The sequence below is a fragment of the Silurus meridionalis genome, chromosome 6 (assembly GCF_014805685.1).
Source record: "Silurus meridionalis isolate SWU-2019-XX chromosome 6, ASM1480568v1, whole genome shotgun sequence".
NCBI lineage: Eukaryota > Metazoa > Chordata > Actinopteri > Siluriformes > Siluridae > Silurus > Silurus meridionalis.
Window position 1 is genome coordinate 12,241,065 of NC_060889.1, and position 21,720 is coordinate 12,262,784.

Here is a 21,720-nt window from a genome sequence, read left to right on the forward strand (position 1 = left end):
ATTAGTCTCATTCATACAACTGAGGAGTGAAGAGCCTTGCTCAGGGGCCGAGGAGTGGAAGCTGGGTGAGGCTGAACAATGAGGAAGACTAATGAGGAAGACCAATAAGGAAGACCAATGCCTTAACCACTAAGCTGCCACTACCCATTAAACTATTTTTTATTACCAGGCTTTCTTGACACTGGATTGAACACTGGACTTCTTTTGACATGTGGTTGGCCTATAGGATATCTATAGAAACCAGTTATGTATTTTGCATATGTATACAATCCTTACTGTCCTTACCTTAGTGCAGATTCTTCTGTTTCGTCTGGTCCAAACCACTCTCAGTTTGTCTGGTTGCCTGCAGAAACAGCAAGTACAACAATAACATCAACATACAGTTGGCTCGTTCAATCGTGCAGTGTTTTTCCATCACGTGTTGCCTTATCTACTAAAAAGCACCATGTTTATCATAAGACATGCAAGATGCAGTGGAAGAGGGATTGCAGAGCAGCTGAAAATGAAACTAACAAGGAGAGTAAAGAATCTGCCCGACCTGGTAAACCTTCTTTCCTGTTGACTGGTATATTCTGTTCGCTAGATAGAAATATCAAGTTGTAAAAAAAGATATTACGCAAACCTCCTGCAAACAGTAACCCCAACCTCAGCCAAACCACAACTCCAGTAGCAAACACTATTAACACACTGGATCCAGCAGAGTCTGAATAAAATTTCCCATATGCAGAGATTCCTGAACAAATATGTTGCTGGCACTATGGTAAAATTCTCCAGGCTGGAGGCCATTAAACAGCTGTACTGTATACTGTAAATACTGTAAAGGAGCATTTTAGTTATTAGATTACCTATCTGATTCATATCCAGAATCAATGAAGTCTCTTTAAAAGCCATGATATAGCACGTATACGTGACCCTTTTCAGAAGCCCAATACTTTGTGTTGCATACCCTAGGAAATATGCAAAATGAAAACCACATCCTGGACTACTTCTCTTTTTTCTTGTAGACCTGCTGCATAATTTTAAAACAACTTCATTCATGTCCCAGGCTCGGCTGTTTAGGATTATTAACATGCAGATTATATTTTGCTTTCAGTTATTTTCATGTTGATACAAAAAGTGGCATTTGATAGGTATTTTCAGTAGAACATAGAAATCATATTAGATGTTTAAACTGAGGAAATATACAATTTGAAAGAAAATATAAGCTATGGCCCTAACAGGTCTCTTTTAGGAGAAGATTTCACACATTCATTCATGATTCTAGCTGCTCAACAGTCCTGGGTCTTTTTTGTCATATTTTTTATTTCATGATGTGCCAAATGTTTTGAACTGGTGAAAGGACTGCACTGCAGGCAAGCCAGTTCAGCACCTGGACTCTTGACTGCTATGAAGCCATGCTGTTCTATAATTCTTACTTTCTGTAAAGCTGCTTTGAGACAGAGTCCATTGTAAAAAGCCCTGTATAAATAAACTTGAACTTGAATTTGAACCTGAACTTGAACTTGAACCTGAATTGAGTGATTTTAGTGCCAAGTGAGGGCAAAAGATCATGGGGCATACAACAGGAATTTTCGCCCACATCCCTTGTGCACAGAGATTTCTCCAGAATCTTTGAATCTGATATGATAATATGTACTGTGGATGATGAGATATTCAAAGTGTAGACAATACAGAATGTTGAGGAACATTCTGAAAGTGTTCTAAAATTTGTAGACGCAGACTTGTCCACCTTTTGTTGCAAATGTTCCTCCAGATGTTTTCTTTTAGCAACACCTCTTAGTAGCTTTTTCTTGCCAATTTGTTGTTCATTCATTTAATGAGAACTGCTGATACAACTCCATCGATGCATTGCTTCATTGGGCTTCAGATTAAAGTACAATGCATGAAATTGTAGCAAAGAATAAAGTGCAAAAGCTTTTGAATAAGATGCTGTGGATTTAATTTTTCACATAGAAAAGTACTGTACTATACTGTAATAATGTTCAGTATCTTGCTATTATAACCTCTATATGCTATATATAAGCTAAATATTGTAAATAAATTGAAACATTTAAATGAATTTGCATTCATTTTAGAAATATCTGTTGATTTTAATGGCTAGCCAAATAAATGTAACAACATTCTATAGTGAAATTCGAAAAATTAGCATCCTAATTGCTTTTTAGTGTTACACAGCAGACAACACTAATATTGCAAGCCTTTCCTTGGAAAACTCTTTTAATTCTATTAAGTAGGTGATTGCACAGGAACCCGAATCTGATTGGTTAGACACACACATCTGTCATTATTATATAACAGCATGGCTCAAAAAGTAGTTCTGGTTGTAACGTGAACTATATGTTAATATTAATGCTCTTGTTCTAATATGTCATTGTTTCTGTAGTAACAGTTCAGAGACAAGCCAACAGGTGAAACCTATGTTTCTTATGTGAACCTATGTGAAACCTATAAACATTGATGTGGTATTGATTTTTGTTTGGAAACATTTATTTAAAATTAAAATATTCAACATAGATAATACAAACAAAAGTCCTGGCACACCTGACTTTTCCACCCATATGCGTTTCTTTCCCAAACTGTTACCACAAAAGTTGGAGGCATACAATTGTAAATTGTCTTTGGTAGAATTAATTTTCCTTAACTTTAACTAAGAGAGCCAAATATAGAGCTCTGAAATCAACCCTATTGAACACCTGTGGGATAATTTGGAATGCTGACTGCACCCCAGGCCTCCTCACCCTACATCAGTGCCTGACTTTACTAACACTCTTGTGGCTGAAGGAGCACAAATCTCCACAAGGACACTCCAAAATCTAGCGAAATATCTTCTCAGAAGATTGGAGGTTATTATAAGAGCAAACAATAATCAGTTGATCGCCATAAATGGTGGCAAATCCAATGTTGGCATATGCGGAATAACACAAGTATAACATACTATGCGGTTATACAAAACAAATGCAAGTTTTATGGGTAGATTCACACCCACACCCTGTTATTCAATTTCATAACAGACACCTATGTTTTCCTGTTAGGAAAAACACATACAAATATCCAAATAATGAAGAGATAAACTGTTATGTACTGAGTTGTAATGAATTCCAATGCAATCACATGATCTTCCAAGATTACTGAAATTTGATTCGAAAAACAAAACTATGCATTGTTTGAAACTTGGTGTGTCGGTGTGTGTTTTTGTTTGTGTGGTAGGTAATTGAAAAAATTGGTAGGTAAATGTTGGTAGAAAATATGATAGAGTCAGGCAAAGGGAAAAGATATCAGATAGCTCTACTATAGTAGTCTTTTGTGTTTTCTAGTGGAGGGTGTGGTTCTTTTTCAGCCTGACTACATCATTAAATACACACACTAACACCTTCAACACACTTTGTCAGAAAAGCAGCAGACAACCAGTATTACCTAACAGTGTAAGTAATAGACCAGTGTGTAATGGTTCAAAGGGTTTTTTCCCCTCCAACTTTTATCCTGTCCTCTATGTTTGTGCTACTTTGTAATTAACTCTACTAGAAGAAGCTTGGACTTCATCCATGTTTGAATGTGTATCTTTCAGTGTGGGTCCCTTTTCTCATCAATTAGTCATTTAAACACTGGGGAAAATGCTGATGAGTCAGTCTACCAGGACACACTTTGAATTCAGACAGTCATTTCCTCTAAGCACAGAAGCAGAAGTCACAAACTATGTGTAGCTGTGTGGGGCTGTATGTAGCTAGGCACTCGATTAAAAGAAAAGGTGGAAGGTCTCATGTTTCAGGTCACTCTAAACAGCAGCTGTACAAATGCGCAAAGGGCTGAGAACACCGCTGACAGAATGACGACGGGGTCCAAAATAGACTGGCAAAATGGCAGCCAAGTAAATAAGCTGAAGCTATTAAAGCTCCGTAAATCTTTTGTAACACGCATGGTAAGGGAGACACAATAATAGCACTAGTTGTGTAAATAAACATGCTGGGTGAAAGTTGAAAAAGCAACTTCAAAATAGGAAAAGATAAAACTGTGATATTGCTAAAATAAATAAATAAAATATGCCTATATATATATATATATATATATATATATATATATATATATATATATATATATATATATATATGTCAAATGAACTGGAGCAGGAGAAGAGTCTTAGCTCAGGAGATCCTGTGTGAAGATGGAACAAAGAAGGGCAACCATCACTGCAACCCTCCACTGATCTGAGCTTAATGGCAGAGTGGCTAATCGGAAGTATCTCAAAACAGGAAGCAAATATCCCAAAAGTGAAGCATGATGGTGGCAGCATCATACCAGGAAGGTGTTTTTCTGGTGCATGGACTTGGCATAGTCAGGTTTGAAGAAAAGCTGAATAGGGAAAAGTACCGTGTTATCCTCATTAAAAACCTGTTCACACAATGCTCAGAACCAAAGTCTGGGCTGAAGGCTCACCTTGCTACATGACAAACACCCTAAGCACACAGCCAAGATAGCACAGAGTAGCTAAGGGACAACTCTGTGAATGTTCTAGAGTGGCCCAGCCAGAGCCCTGACTGGAGCCATAAAGAACTAAAAGTGTTTGTCCACTGACAGTCCCTTATCCAACCTGGCCCAGCTTCAGAGAAGAATATCAGAAAATCCCCACATCAAGGTGTGCAAAACTTGTCATAACCAAAAAAAAACTTGTTGCCAAAGTTGCTAAAGGTATTTCATCTTAGTACTGAGTAATAAATTTGAATACACATGCACATAATATTTTTTATTCAAAATACTGAGTGTAGATTAATGAGAAAAGAAAATCAGTTTGAACGATTGTAATATCAGGCTGCAACATAACAAAATTAACAAAAGGAGGTCTGAATACAGCAACAAATATGACAAAAGATTTTACAAGATCCTGCTGACATACAAGTAACAGAAAAGAATACTGTTGCCTAGTTACACACACTAGCCATAAAAACTAAATTCTTGTTTCATTTTAGCATTTCCTAAATCATTATTTCTTTGCGCAATGTTCAACCATTAATCTTACACAACAATAAAAACATCAGTGCATCAAAAATGCATATTGCACTTCACCATACTTGCAGTTTAAATTCAGCAAAGCAAACCATGAACCTCCCTGATGAGTTTTAAGCTAAATGAGCTGTAAAAGTCCTCACAACATGAATAGCAGACCATCTTGGTAGCTTGAAACACATGAATTTAAATCTCTTATGTTATTTAAGAGAGAAAGCTGGAAAATGTGGACACAGAATATGTTTGGATTTTTACTGGAAATGTCTGATTTTGCGAAGCATTTAGCTGAATTAATAAATAAACAACTTAAACAAGCCATTATACATGCACAACACTGTTTTCATGAACATTTCAAAAATGCTTTGCAAAACTGGCCAAAACAGTGTCACAAAATCAAGTGGTATTCACCAGTTCAACATTTTACACATTCTTCCATGTTACAGAAGCCTAAGTCAACATGATGTAATGTGTATTAATGTTTGGGCTCATGACTATTCATATCAATTAGTCATTTGCATCATTTGATCTGGTTCAGTGCTAAAAGAAGCTTAGTTATAACATACAGTAATCTCATCAGGATCTTTCAACATGGCGTGTCTTATTGGACAGAGGTTAGCAACTGAAACTGCTTATAAAACATGACGTGAGCTCTAAACATTGAGTATTTTCAATGTAAAACACCAAAAAAAAATTTGGACACCAAATTAAATGTTCGTATCAACAGAAACAGTGCATCCAAACACTTCCAAATCCCAAAGCAACAGATTCCTGAGGCTTTACTACAACTTCACAGGAATTAGAAAGCAATCAGGTGTACGTCTATATTTATTTTTTTTACCTATTTACACAAAATCTATGTCACGAGACAGGCGGTCAGAGCAAGAACGACACAGAATACATGGAATTATTAAACTGCCTTCTCCAGGAAAAGTATGTGATACAACCAACACATGGCCAAAATACAATACCTGAAACACAAGTGGAACTGCTTTTCCTAGCAAGTGGAATGCTGCCTACACGCAGCCCTCTACCACACTAAACTCAAAAAGAGCAACTTAAACTGTCCTAAATTAGTGATCCTATTGCCTTTAGACTTAATTTAGACTTAATATCACTTTATTAATGAATTTCTTCTGCATTTCAGTTGAGGTCAAGATGACAGTTTTTGTTATTTTGAACGAGCGTTCAAAATATTGTCATGAAATACATTTATGACCCAAAAAAGCGTTAAATAACTTGAATAACAGGGGGATTTTACGCCTTTCTTACCGCACGGCGTATTGATATTGCATCGATTTGATATGCTGTTATTCCAAAATACATGAATTTAAATTCACACCCAAACCTCACAATGAAACAACAGCACGAAATCTTACTCCATTCTCCTAACTATAAAACGAGAGCATTTGAATTAAATAAGCACTGGTATAAAAGAAACTTTAAGCAGTCTTTAGTATCCAGCCATGCTGCTGCTTGTCACTGAAAAGTTCTCCTTCCTGACTGAGCTCTAATAAGAGTCCATGATAACAACCATATTGTGTGTGTACAGAACTCAGTAAACAACAGCTCTGCACTTATAGTTATCCAAGTCAGGCAGATTACAGCTGCGCCTCAATCCGTCCGCAAAACTTGTACGGTATCTACTTTTGTCTTTTTCCTCAAATCTCTGGAGTCTTGAAATCCGTTAAAAAAGTGAAAAGTTTGTGACATATTTTGCCTTTATTTACAAATGATAAAAGTCACAACACACCATTAAAAGAGTTAGTATATTTATTAAAGTTTTCCCATAAGTATTGTCCTATTTGACCTTTTTCAGTTAAATGGATTTAATCAAGACCTCAATAATTCAGTTTGTCTCAACCTAACTTTCTTTCGGCTTCTCCCATTAGGGGTCGCCACAGCAGATCATCCTTATTCATGATCCACATGTTTGATTTGGCACATTTTTTACGCTGGATTCCCTTCCTAACGCAACCCTTCCCATTTATCCGGGCTTGAGATCGGCACTAAGAGTGCATTGGCTTGTGCAACCCTAATGGCTGGGGGTTGGTTCCCTGACCGGGGATCGAACCCAGGCCACAGCGGTGAGAGCGCCGCATCCTAACCACTAGACCACCAGGGAACCTCAGTGTGTCTCAACCTAATGTGCTATATTGGTGGATAGTTGACTCCAGTAAACCTTTAGCCAGGAAAGTCCCATTGGGAGACAATATGTTTCTTTCATGGAGTCCTGGTCAAGCCGGCAGCACAGTTCCATATTTCCACAAACAAAAAAACACTAAAACTTATTCAATACATAAAAGCAACAACAAAGAAACAGCAACAGAGAAATTGAATAGCAGCCATACCGGTGATATGCAGCACACATTTTGACATGAAGTCAAGAATTATGCAGAACAGCAGCTTGATTCCTTTAGGGCAGATTGAGGGAAAGAATGAAGTCTTTCTAAGGTGTTTCGCAACTCATTACATGCCCAGGAAGCATTAGACAAGAAAGCAAGTTTCACCAAGTTCTGAATGCACTCTGGAAACATTCAAATTAAATAATGTGGTAGATCTGGTACTACAGTTGCTAATATGATGGGAAAAAATGGGAACTATTGGAAATTTTAAGAAAAATTCTCTTTGGTTTAAAGAGGACCATCTTAGAGATTGATATAAATATGTTTAACCCCAATGAGAATGGGTTTTCATTCTCAGAGTCTGGTGCCTCTTTTGCCATGCCATCTTTACGTCTGGTTTGCTCATTAGTAATAAACTAATAGGGATAAAGTCATAGAGACAAATTTTATCCATCGATTTTCTTATTCTTTGCTCCCTGTGAAGCTGCTTTGTAACAATATAAATTGTTCAAAGTTCTACACTATATAGAACTTTATATTTACATTTTATATTCTTTATATATAAGTGGTAGCTCAGTGGTTATAGGTTACTGATCGGAAGGTCGAGGGTTCAAGCCCTTGTATCGACAAGCTGCCACTTTTGGGGCCCTTGAGCAAGGCCCCTAACCCTCTGTGTTTCAGGTGTGCTGTATCATTGCTGACCCTGTGCTCCGACCCCAGCTACCTACATTGCTTGGATATGCAATGAAATAATTTTTCTTGTGGGATCAATAAAGTATTCAAAATGATTTCTAAAAGTAAATATAGAAATAAAATTTCATTGAATTAAATCAAATGGACAGTACCTGAACCTGGATTTTTTACAAAAAGCAGTAATGCAGCACAATATTCAGAATTCCTTTTATAAAGTAAACATGATGAAGCAAAATCACATCAACATTTTAATCATTCCAGACTCTCTCTCTCTCTCTCTCTCTCTCTCTACATAGATAGATAGATAGATAGATAGATAGATAGATAGATAGATAGATAGATAGATAGATAGATAGATAGATAGATGCAGGAAGTCTTATGTAATTGCATATTTAAACGCATGCATACTCAACTGCATGACAGGAAAACTGTAGTTTATACTACAACACTATAATAACTGTGTTGTTTTCTCTGTAATAGCACTTAAGATGTCATAATGCACTACAGGACAGTATAATAACAGTGATATAACCATGATGCCTTTCTGCTTGGTATCATTGTTTAATCATACAGCTGACTCTAATGCCACAAAATCCCCCACTTTGTGCAAGTGTACAAAGAGTTCAAAAGTAAGAAGTGAAAGTGAAAATATTGATTTGATTTATATTTCTCTTTTGATTATTTTGTTATTTGATACAAATGAAGGATTAACACTTAAAACTTCTAAAGCTTCTTTAAAAATACCACAGCACTATAATTACAGCAGTGTTGTTGTTTTTTTTACATACACCATCATGCACTACAGGACACAACATCTGTGATATAACCATGATTCCTTCTAGCAAAAGGAAAACCTGTATTAGACATCCAAAATCAGCAACACAACAACTTCTGCAGGGCAGCACCTGACCACAAACAAGTGCAAGATGATGGTGTAAATGTCACAAGAACACCCTTTCAATTTGACTTGATGTCATGTGCCAGTTGTGAAAAACAAATGATACGCAGTGTCAAGAGTGTAAAGTGAATATAACTTTATAAAATTAATATAAAGAGTTTTTTTAATGGCTCTCATCTCATCAGCGTCTGTCTCCAGTAGGAGAAGTATAGGCTGTGGGTTCAGCATGGCTTATGACAGGGGAGAAAAATTGCTAAACAATACGGAAGTGAAAGATCATGAAGAAAAAGATCAAGCTCAAAACACAAAATGTCACTTTTAAAAACGATGGCATTGAAACCAGATACATCTTCTGGTTTGAAGGAAGGACTATGTTGTGTTTGAGTCTTTAGGTCAATGAAGGAGACTCTGGACCAGACATCACACAGCTATAAAGACCAGGATTCTTCTCCTTCATGCATACACTTTCACAACAAACTACCAAATGTACATTCGTTCACTGGGTAAAATGCATGCTTTTATAGTCTACATACCATTTTTTGGTGCACTCGATGGTGAGTTCCTGGTAGGACGCCACAAACTGGAACTTGGACGCTTTCTTGCCAACGCGCTGAAGCCTCTTCCACACCGAGCTCATGGTTTCATCTGTACTACGTTCTTCTTATCCTCCTCTTATGCTTTACACTTCTACATTTGAGCAGGGAAAAAGCGTGTTATTCCTCTAAATACGAGTTATTCCCCAGGCGCGAGACTCCTCTTTCTCCCTCTGTCTTTCTCTCTCCCGATCTCCTCCACTCACATGGACGAAATGTCAAAGTGAGGCTCCGTCCCAAACAGCGCACACTCATAGCGCACACTCGCGCACTCAATACCAAGTCCTCTCAGGTTTCCTCTATTTGTCGGTGCGAAATCTAATAACAAGATGTAGAAGAAACGAAAAGGCCACAGAAGTTGTCAAAACCGACGTTTCACAATTTCTCAAATATGAAACAATTTGCATAACGCGTTACACTGTTGTTTTGCTTGTTTAAACAAGTACACAAGGAACTAGGCGTCGGTTTGGGACGGAGCCCTGGGTGTGTAAAAGGGAGATTAGGATCTCTGTTTCGAATGAAAGTCTTTGAAAATATAATAGTTTAATGGTTTCGACATTTAACAGAGCTGGAATGAATTAATCAGGAGGAAAACCTTTTTTCATCACCGTTTTCATGTGTTTGAGGAGGTTGAATGTGGCCTCAAAGCAGTTTTGTATGTCAGGTGATGGGGACTGAAATAAAATTTTGGATTTACATAATGATAATGAAAAGGATATAATAAAAAAAATGCTGTTTCACATCCTGATTTAAGATTTCATGTTTTTGCATCTATATCTGCAGTTGCTGGTTAGCCCTTCTGTAGTGTGTGTGTGTGTGTGTGTGTGTGTGTGTGTGTGTGTGTGTGGTGTTGGTGGGTTGGCATTGTGCTTTGGGGGTTTTCTCTGCATACTCTGGTTTTGTCCCCCAATCTATAATACATGTGTTGAACCCTTGATTGAATATTAGTGGTAAAGAAATGGGTTTATCTAAACATAATTTTCGTTCGATCGATTTATCTAACCATTCGTTGAATGTATAAAACCTAGTGTCTGTGTGTTAATGCTGTCTTGCTTTCTTACTGGCTTTCTGAACCCCAAGGTCATTATATTTTACCCAAATTACAGCAGTCATTTCGGTCCGTTAAGATACAATAGTTACAGAAGGAGTGGAAGTATTCAGTGGTGCATTTCCTAAGTACACTATATGGCTATTAGTCCCACTTCGCTGTTTCTATAACCCCCACTCTTCTGGGAAGGCTTTCCACTAGATTTTGAAGTATGGCTGAAGGGATTTGTTCTCATACAGCATTCGTGGGGATTTTAGTAAGATCAAGCAGTGATGTTTGGTGAGGAGGTCTGGGCTGCAGTCAGCATTCCAGGTTCTCCAAAAGGTGTTCAGACACAAGTTCCTCCACATACATTTTTTAAACCATGTTTTTTTTTTTTATAGAGTTTGCTCTGACACTGTGATGCTGGAACATATTTAGTTCAGTATAAAAAAGAGTGATATAATATTGAGTGTTTCAATTTAAATAAAAAGTTGACGGATTCAAAACGTAAAAACCAGACATGTGTGATGAAATCAGAGCTGTGTGATTGCATTCATGTGCAGCTGCGATTTTAGATTTAGATAATACAAATCGAATGGACAGTTAAAAATATTGAAGGGTTATTCAGTGAAAATTAGCTGACTTACATGAAAACAGTATTTCCAGCAGTTCATTGGATGCAGTTGAGATAATGAAGGAGGAATACAGACAGAATGGGTTTGGTTAATTCAGTTTAATATCACTGCTGCATAATCCTGTTTCTCAGCTATATTTGGTACTAAGGAAACAATCTTAAAATAGCCATTTCCGAAAAAAAAAAACACCATGTATATTCGAAAGAATTTCAGTGCTTTACTGTTATATATTTATTTCACTTTGGAACTGAACCAGTTTTCATATCAGTCTCCTGGGAGACTTAGAGACCAAACTACACTGTTCACAGGATCATCTGTCTGTTGCTGTCGATTAAAGATATTCTGCTTGATAACCATATAAAAACATCCAAGCCAATATATAATTTCTTCTTTAAGACTTTTCTTATGTGATATTTAACTATTGAAAATATTTCAGACATTTCTTCTTTAATCTTTTTAAATAATTTAAATGGGTTAAAGTGGGTAAATTCCCTGAGCCAAGAATAACACAATGGAACAGGCGTGAGAGAGAAAAAAAAGACAGAGCTTGTTGGAGACGGATGGGATGAATGATCCAGTGGACTTGTTGAGGTGAAAAGTTGTTTTTCCCAGCAGTTTAACTTCCTCTGAGTTGTCACTGTACAGGTCCTAGCACTTCCTGCTTTTCTTCAGGATGGATCACTTAACTCAAAACAACTAACAGGAACCAAGAAAGGAAAACTTTTACCTGACCAGTACTGATGAAAGTCTATAGTTAAATTTGTCACCATTTTGATTACAAATAATTTTTTTAACACTTTTTACGAATAGAATATTATGTTTATGTAAGACTCACTAGAAAATTGCACATATTATAACAATTCATGAAATAAAAAAACTGTGTTTGCCAATTGTGTATAGAATAAATTAATTCATTAATTAATAAAAAAATTATAATTTTCATATACAAGAACAATAATTATTTTTATTGGAAATGTAACAAAAAATATGGTCCAACTATTTGAAAGCATATCATTTATTTAGTAAACTTGCTCTACTATTGGATATCTATTTCATTTTTTTCTTTGGATTGTATATGCCCATATAATGTCTTTTTTTTGTCTCACCTTGCTCCTAAAATGGCTATATTGTGTTCCATTGTATTCATGTTCTGGGAAACATAGAGCTAAATTCTGCATAAAAACCTAACTGAACATTCTCCACTACAAAGGTGGGATCTTAAAAAAAAAAAGCTTTGAAGCAGCTGCAAGAGCGCTTTACATTTCATCTTAAAGAGCAGCAAAGTACTTCTGGTGTTGTTGTGCTGTTACATCAAGTGCAAAAGATCGGAGTTTGCATTCAGGGCACCTTGATAAATATAGACATGTGTTTCATGAGCACCTGCTAACAGTCCATCAAAATGACAGGGAGTCAACTATCAGATTTTGATAAGATCACTCATATCTCAACAGCGACAATGTATTTGTGCAGTATATACAATATACTACAATATATGTGCTTGACTTCAAATATATTCTATAGAGTGTAGTGAAGCTGGGAAATCCCCTTCAGGCCTTTCAGGCATTAATAAATTGCTTCTTCCATTTTTAGGACCTTCCCTCATGACCCACAGTTGTTTGAAACAGGATCACGACGCCAGTAATATCCTTGCTGTCAAAACCCTGTAATGAATTCCATCGTGCACAATGTGTACTTCCATTCAGGAATTGTAAAGGCATGCATTGTAGAGTCAGGGTGATTTTTCAGCTTTTTGTGTATTAGCCTCTCACAGAGATCTCTTTGACCCTCATTCTGTGGAATTGACACAAATGATTTTCTTTTAACAGTCTTTTTGAATAGGTGCATCTAAAGTAAATACTATACTAATACATTTTTACTTTCACTCATAAAACTTTTACATAAATACCTGTAATTTCTACTTTTTAGATTGTCAAAACAGGCTTGTTACTTTAGTTTTAATCTATTTGGTGAAATGAAAATTTTTTCTTCTCATTGTGCACCGTTTTCAGCTCATCAACCTATTTCTTGTCATTGCGCTGTTTTGTTTCAATCTATCTCTGGTCTATCATTTCCTGGCTCTCACACACCACAGATGTAGGTTAGTTTACAAAGTTAACAATGAGCAAGACAGAAAGCAACAAGAAGTTTGTAATTAGCATAGATGAGACAGAGGAAGTCTGCGATGTAAACATGACTGAGAACAGAAACATTCCTGATCACCTGATCATCATCATCTTTTTTCCGCTTGTGTTCTACAGTTAATGGTGGATGTTCAGCCTGAATACATTTATTAGATAACAGAAATTGTTATTTGTTTTGTATTAATATATTAATTAACGCTGTCAAAATTAAGGCGTTAATAATGCGTTAACACAAATTTAGTTTAATGGCACAAATTTTATTAATGCACGATTAATGAAGACATTTATGTTTGCTAAATAAAAACTAAGTATATTTATATATATATATTCTAATGTAATTAATAAACTAAGTATAAAAGAGGCAAAATTTCTTTATTATTTATATATATATATATATATATATATATATATATATATATATATATATATATATATATATATATATATATATATATATATATATATATATATATATATATATATATATATATATATATATATATATATATATATATATACATATATATATATATATAGAATAATCTCCACCTAAAAATTATTTTTAATCAGTAAACATTCGTCTATTAAAATGATGTGCCAAGTCTCAAATCATCACCAAAATCCACCATGATGACCACACATTTAACTCTTTGGGGTCAACAAACACACTGGTGCGTTTTGAGGCATTTATTCCTCATAACCCTGAAACAATCTAAAATTACTCTGTTTTTTTTGATTGTACAAAAAAAAAGTAATACATCATTCTAATCTGTAAAGGGTCTACTTTTTTTGTATTCACTGATAATAACAACAGAACGCTGTTTTTTTTTTTTGTAAAATAAAGAAAACAGACAGGGGGCGCTCTCTGCCGCCTCTGTCTACTTTCTTCACGGACACATAAATAAAACTACATAAATCTCAGTGAATTGTTGGCTTACCTCACTAATGCAGGTATTAACAATGGATACCTTTTACTTAATAACATGTCAGAGCCCAGACTTCTTTACTTTAACTTGAGTCAAAAAAAGCATAGTCATAGTATATATTGTCAAGTATAGTATAGACTTCTACTTTTACCAGAGTCTTTTAAAACATGAGTATCTGTACTTCTAATTAAGTGAGGGATGTGTGTACTTTTGCCACCTCTGCCAGTTTCTAACAATCCATACATCTTCAGTAACCACTCTATCCAGGATCAACACTGGGCAGGAAAAATGCAAGTCATCACACACTAAATCAAACGAAGAGCTATTTAGTGCAGCCAGTCCATGTTTCTGCATGGTTTTGGACAGTGGAAGGAAACCAGGGAACCAGAAAAAAACCCATGTGAATAAACATTATTCAAAGCTCAGGGTTGAACCCAAGACTTTGAAGCTGTGAGGTGGTTTTATGATATTATGTTTAATTTAGTGCCCCAATGATCCCCTTCAGCAAAGATATTTAGGAGTGAATGGGGGAATCTTAATCCTAAATATATATGACAGGAACTATCTGACAACCTTCACTGTGGAGTCGATGGGATTTCCAGGGAGCAGACCTAACAGTCAGCACGCCATTTTCGGAGTGTGTGAGCACATCTGATCATAACACACACAGGCGTGTTTATGCCAGGCTGGATTCGTCGAGGCAGAGCTATCAGTGCTGGGCACAGCCTCTGAGTCACCATGTCATTTCTTCTCACACACACACAAACACACACACACACACACACACACACACACACACACACACACTCTCTCTCTCTCTCTCTCTCTCTCTCTCTCTCTTTTATGTGCTTATGTCCTCACATCCTTCCCCTACAATATATCCTGTCACTCAACATAATGATTCTCAACACAAAAACTACAACACCACAATATGAGGTAAAGGATGTAAGGAATCTATAAGAATGTATTTGTCATCATCGATCAAAACAATTATTATCTTTCTCGTGATCAGAATTACATTTATTTATTTTGTTTTTCTAATATGTAACCATTCAAAAATCCTCCATTTAATGTATGCTTTTACTAAAATAACTGTTTGCATTAGAATAAACACTGTCAACAGGTTTCCATCTAGTGGTTGGAGGTTTCCTAAAATTTATCCAACATTTACATTCACAGCAATTACTTATGTAACACAGGAAAAAGAAAAAAGGATTATAGAATAAAAAGGAGAAAGACATACTTTTTGCGCAACAAAACAAAACAAAAAGCACCCAGTAACTTTTAGTTCATTTCAAGAGAAAAAAAAACATGGTACAGCATGACTCAGCACAACGAGAATATCTTTATATTTAAATATTTAGTGTTTCACAGGCCTTGCTAACTTCATGACTCAGGCCTTTAACAATTTCTGTACCAATTTTGAACCACTGTTTCCTTATTAAACAGTTTAATTGATTTGTTGGATATTAAAATGTGATAGTTCTAACCCTAATGTACTGAAGTTCAACTCGTACAGCCTTTGGTACAACAATAGTGTTATGAAATTTCTAACTACAGAAACTCTAAGCACTAAAAGAACATTTACAAGATGACTGTGAAGATAGATAGATAGATAGATAGATAGATAGATAGATAGATAGATAGATAGATAGATAGATAGATAGATAGATAGATAGATAGATAGATAGATACTGTTGTGGCCAATTATTAGCAATAGCAACAAATCCAATAATAGGTTTAAAATACTAATCAAAATAAAGTTCAGGATCCAGGGTGTCAAAGAATAAGATTTTATTCAGCAGTAAATAAAGCCAGCTAGTTTCAAAAAAGTGCCCAGAAACACATTCCACACAAAGTTTTGATATACCCTCTTCAGCCATATGTGTAACACACACATTTCCTTATTTTCTGAAAAATATGTAGCATGGAATTCATGTATGGCCACTTCTGAGCTAGCCAGTCCACCACTTCAAATCTGTTCTTTTTTTTTTTTTATAAATCATTTCTTACTTTTAACAGAACACCCCTCAAGAATAAAATATGTTGTGCTCAAGTGTGCTGATTCTAATCAGATGACAGAAACACACAATAATGGCCAGGTTAAAATGTTAAAAGCACCACAGTACTCAGCAATGAAATGCAGCTTAGCATCAACAAGAAGTGCAAATGACCAAATTCTATTTGAATATGTAAATATATACTAAAGATATTCTGTAAATATTATCTAGATTTAAAATATGTAAATATGTATGCACTTAATTTAACCTGAACTGAAGAATTTATTGAAGGGTCTCTATTTGTTTCTATTTCTATATGTACTCAAAATGGGCTTAACATTAAAAATGCAAAATAAGGGAAGAAGAAATGCATGTTTCTTCTTTTTTTGCAATTTGAGGTACTGATTTTATTACAGAAATGAAATGTAGTTCCAAAAAAGCCTGTAAAATCAATTACACTCTAACAGCAACTGCAGAGTTTTTCACTTTAAATAAATAATTGAGATTATTGTGTCAATGTCAGTGGTGCATCATGCAGCATTTGGTTTAAAGACCAGGAAGAAGTAACATTAGCTCCAGTACTCTATTCTTGGAATACGGACAGATGTGTATTTGACAGTTGTTTCAATCAGCTGGGTCTGGTTGAACTTCTGGCTGATGAGCAGGACGCCTCTTATAACTTGGTGCACATGCATCCTCCGCAAAAGCGTTTTTGGGTGAGTTGGAGATGTGGTGTGAGATGATAGAGATAGGAGGCATAAACTTGATGTCCAATGTTTGAATATCATGGTTGTCTGGCCATTCACTGAAAGCTAGCTCATCAAGACCAACTTCCTTTACTGAAGCTGATGTAGATCCAACAAAGAGATGCACTACAGCCTGCACTTGCTGAAGCTGCCAGAAGCTCTCCATGACGACTAGCAAGACAACAAGACCGAGCATCAAGTAACCTGAGGATAAGATGTATATAATATAACTATATTTAAAGTTATATATGTCTCATAGGGTTTTGAGAATGTCTACATTTGCTTAAACAAAATGCATATTAATGGCATATTATATTGCATTGCATATTAATTGTAGTGTATAAAAAACTAAAAACTGTAGCTGAACTTGACAAGGAGTCCAGCATAGCAAAACAAATACTATGCATTAAATGTCTATATGAAGTAATTTAGAAATCCTTCAAAAAACAAGTGTATTATCATGTATCATTAATTATGCTTCTGACGTTTGATCCCCACTCCAAATAAACAATTGGAAAAAAAACACTATATGGACAAACGTTTGTGGACACCTGACCATAGGATTTGCTTTTGAATATCTTATACCACTATTTGTCCCCATTTGATGTTAGAGTTTGTGGACATTTGTGCTCATTCAGCAAAAGGGCATTGGTAAAGTCAGGTATTGATGTATGGTGAGGGGGCCTGGGGTGCAGTCAGGGTTCCAATTCATTACAAAGGTGTTAAAATTGAGGTCTATAGTAGGCCACATAAAGTCTTCCACTAAAACCCATGTAAACCATGTTCATGAAGCTGGCTTTGTGCACAGGGGCATTGTCATGCTGGAACAGAACTGGGCCTCCTAGTTCAAGTTAAGGGAAAATTTACTGCTGCATCCAAAGACTTGTCAAAGACTTGTGTGCCTCTAAATTTGTGGTAAAAGTTTGGAGAAGAACAACATGAGACAAGTGTCCCAATACATTTACCCATACAGTGTTTACAGACACTAGGCCTAGTCCAGAAATAATTATTTTGTGTCTACTAGTCAGACTATGGCAATTTGTTTTGGGTGTTAGTAAATAAGCCAGGGTAAAATAAGAGCTAGATTGGCAAGGCTTTAAATAAACCATAGCTACTGAACAATACTCTTCCTGAACTTACAGGAAGTAGCAAATTCCAGTGCTTGATGTGCAGCCCAGCTGTGCGTCTGTCCAGGCAGATAATCTCCCAGCCCGATGGTACTGAGCGAAATGAAGCAAAAGTAAAACGACTCGAGAAAGCTCCAGTCTTTCTCCAGCAGACAGAGACTGAGAGCAGGCAAGAAGAAAAACAGTGTAGCTGTGCACGCTGCTAATATTCCACAGTAAACCAAAGCAGCATTGTTGTGAGTCAGACCCCAGTAGATTTGAAGGTGGCGTATGGAAGCATCACTCAGTCTGGGCACCAGGGCATTAGTGATGCAGGAGAGCAGAAGGAAGGTAAAAGGAATACCGAAGAAACAGTACAGCATACAAAACACTCTGCCTTCATCTGACAGTGGAACAGTGGTACCATAACCTGCACATGCACAACAGAACTATTAGCAAACACATATATACTGAAACCAATGCAATATATAAATATATCTATATCTATCTATCTATCTATCTATCTATCTATCTATCTATCTATCTATCTATCTATATATATATATATATATATATATATATATATACACACACACACACACACACACACACACACACACGTATATACATCTGTATATATGGTGTCACACATTTATGATTTCTTTTATAATATTTTACATATGAAGCGGAATATTATTAATAACTTCATTATTAACACAGGGATATACTGACAGTTTAATAATGGTGTTGAGAAAAAGCATCCTTACAACTCATCACATATTAAAAACTCTATAACACTGATTCTTATCCAAAAGTATGCAGTGAGGGAAAACAGGATGTGATAACTCACCACACACCACCAAGAAGACAAATGACTTCCATTTAGCTTTCTGTTTCAAAGGCCTGTTAAACCAGCTGTTGCTGCAGTGCTAAAAACATGACTGTTTTCTGAAGATATTGTTTTACATATATCTGCCTTTAGTGTACAACATTTTAAAGCATGACTAAAGAGCCCACGAGTTATGTTTTAATACTCTAAATAACATGGGCAAATATAGGTGTTTATGCAAATGTATGTTGATTAGTAGTGAAACCATATTTAACATAGAGCATGAAGGCAAAATATTATTGTTAATGTTTTTATGTAATTAAACAAAATTAAAAAAAGGAATTATGATGATTTAAATTATGTAAATCATCAGGACACCAAAAGAAACTTTTGCTTTGCTTCCACACGGACTGATTTAATTGCCGGATGTGTGCATCAAGAAGCAAAGCTAAAATATTTTTGGTGGAGTTTATTATGTTTTTTTTAATAAATAAAGGACATTGAATAAATGTGTTGCATTGAAGGTTTTAATTTCGCCTCTTTTATATTTATTTATTTATATTTGTAATAAAAATGGTCAAAGAGAAATGCGTTGCATTAATCGCGTTAATAAAATGAGTGCCGTTAAAATGAATTTGCGTTAATGCGTTATTAAAGTGCTAAATTTGACAGCCCTGATTTATATAATTAAATAATTTAATAATAATAATAATAATATTATATATTCTAAAACTTTTTGTCACCTATTGACAAATTCCTCATTACATTTACATTTGCGGCATTTGGCAGACGCCCTTATCCAGAGCGACTTACAACTGAGCAGGGGATGGTTTTAGGGCTTTGCTCAAGGGCCCAGCAGTGGCAGCTTGGTGGTGGTGGGATTTGAACCTGTGACCTTCTGATCCAAAGCGCAATGCCTTAACCACTGAGCTACCACCTCATTAATGTCTGACAAACCACCATTATCAAATGCATAAATATTTTCCACTTAAATCATGCATCTAAATTGTTAGCTTGTACAGTAAAGCTGTGATGAATGGGTTTGTGATTTTTTTTATTGTATTTTTTGTTTTTCAGTTTTTCAGTATGAAAAAGCATTTTATGCAAAGGTAAAGGTCCATCTCTACAGTGGGGAATTATTCCCATTGATTACACAATTTTTTTCTTGTAATAAAATCACATCTTGAGAAAATAATCTTTATGTTGTAAAATAAAAAGTAGAGAACAAAATTCTTTATCATGAGATAATTATAAATAAAAATAAATAAATAAATAAATACAAATTTTTAAAAAGTCTTTAGTGTGGAGAAACATTTATATGCTTTGGGCACTAGGACTAGGACTAGGACACACAGACACATACTTTGAGGTTACCCAGGTGTGCACCCCCCCGTCTCTGAATTGTATCTTACAATACTTACTGTATGCCATAGGAAGGTAGGATTGTTCCCCACTTTATACACATATTGTAAGGTCTTATATTGGAATTTGTTTTTCACGGGTTAGAACATATATAATGTATGCACACATACATACACACACACACACACACACACACACACACACACACACACACACACACACACACACACACACACAGTATAACAGCTTTGGCTAAAATAAAAAAAATGTATAATAAAAAGGCCCTGAACAGTAAGATTGAAAATGTATCACATATTAAATGATTAAATCTAAATCCAGGAGCCTGTATGACTGGGCATAAGTCCCTGCCTGTGTATGTTAGTGGACGTTCTAGTAGCTTCCAACATTGTACTCATTAGGTCAAATGTACTCAATAATCCTATACAGTCAATTAGGGAGAAAAAAACATTTGTTAAAACATTTTGAATGAGAAAGTGTCCAGAAATTCACTCATGACAACACTGTTGAAGTAAGATTTTTTTGTGGCTCACCTGTAGTTGTGAGAAAAGTGATAACAAAAAACAGTGACGAAGTGAAGTCAAAGTTATACTCTTCGTTGTCGTCCATTATGGTTACGCCACGTTTCCCAGCCAAAAGCACCTTCTTCAATAAACGATCCAAACTGCGTTCTTTCACACATGGGTTGTTTTGTAAAAACTTCACCCAAACTTCATGCACTTCAGCAGCAAGCAAATCCTGCTCGGGTTGCTCAAGCACCATGAAAATACCTGCACCGATAGTCATGTACAGGAAGTAGGAGAGAATCAAAAATATGAAAGCGTAACTTCGGCAAAAGGTCATCAAAGATTCCATGCCTCGAGCCATAATCTGACCTGAGCGAGAATAAACTTTGTACTGCTGTTCTGAATGTAACCAAATTCAGTGTAGAGCCTTTCAGCTTAATGCTGAATATTTAATAAACTCAGCAGCACAGAGAGGATCAGGATTACCTGACAGAGCAGGGCCGAGATATTCCCTCAGCCATTACCTTCTCAAGTAACTCAAGAATTTTAGATCTTCATCGATGTAAACAATACCGTAATTTCCGGACTATAAAGACTATATTAACCGCACCCACTGAATTTTACAAAGATTTTTATTTTGAACATAAATACGCCGCACCTGTCTATAAGCGGCAGGTGCAGTGTTGCGGGTAACGCGTTACAAGTAACGTGCGTTAAGTAATAATATTACTTTTCTGGAGTAACGAGTAAAGTAGCGCCTTACATTATAAATTTACACATTAATATCTGGGTTACTTTTTTAAAAAAGTAATGCGAGTTACTTTTCTGTTAAATTATTTTGCATAAAAAAATAAATACTGAATTAAAATGAACGTAGTCACGTAGAATCGCGCACTC

The 21,720-nt window shown here is 35.7% G+C and overlaps 2 protein-coding genes across 5 annotated transcripts in view; both read right to left on the reverse strand.

Annotated features, from left to right (window-relative positions):
- ehbp1l1a (EH domain binding protein 1-like 1a) overlaps positions 1-9,931 on the reverse strand; it is a 35,621-nt gene extending 25,690 nt beyond the window's left edge. For 2 of the 4 annotated variants that reach the window (XM_046851065.1, XM_046851064.1), the window contains exons 1-2: positions 9,465-9,928; positions 286-343 (exon numbers count right to left, since the gene is read on the reverse strand). In XM_046851065.1, the coding sequence (XP_046707021.1) occupies positions 286-343; positions 9,465-9,568 (162 nt within the window). In that variant the 5' untranslated portion in view covers positions 9,569-9,928. Of the gene's footprint in view, positions 1-285; positions 344-9,464 lie in introns of all 4 variants that reach the window. The other 2 variants (XM_046851062.1, XM_046851066.1) reach the window with 2 other exon arrangements.
- A 6,146-nt stretch (positions 9,932-16,077) lies between these two features.
- kcnk7 (potassium channel, subfamily K, member 7) lies at positions 16,078-21,312 on the reverse strand. The gene is made up of 3 exons (XM_046852105.1): positions 20,851-21,312; positions 18,143-18,538; positions 16,078-17,206 (listed from the first exon to the last, which is right to left on the reverse strand). The coding sequence occupies exons 1-3, from the start codon at positions 21,182-21,184 to the stop codon at positions 16,881-16,883; spliced, it is 1,056 nt and encodes a 351-aa protein (XP_046708061.1). The 5' UTR covers positions 21,185-21,312; the 3' UTR covers positions 16,078-16,880.
- Positions 21,313-21,720: the final 408 nt, after the last annotated feature.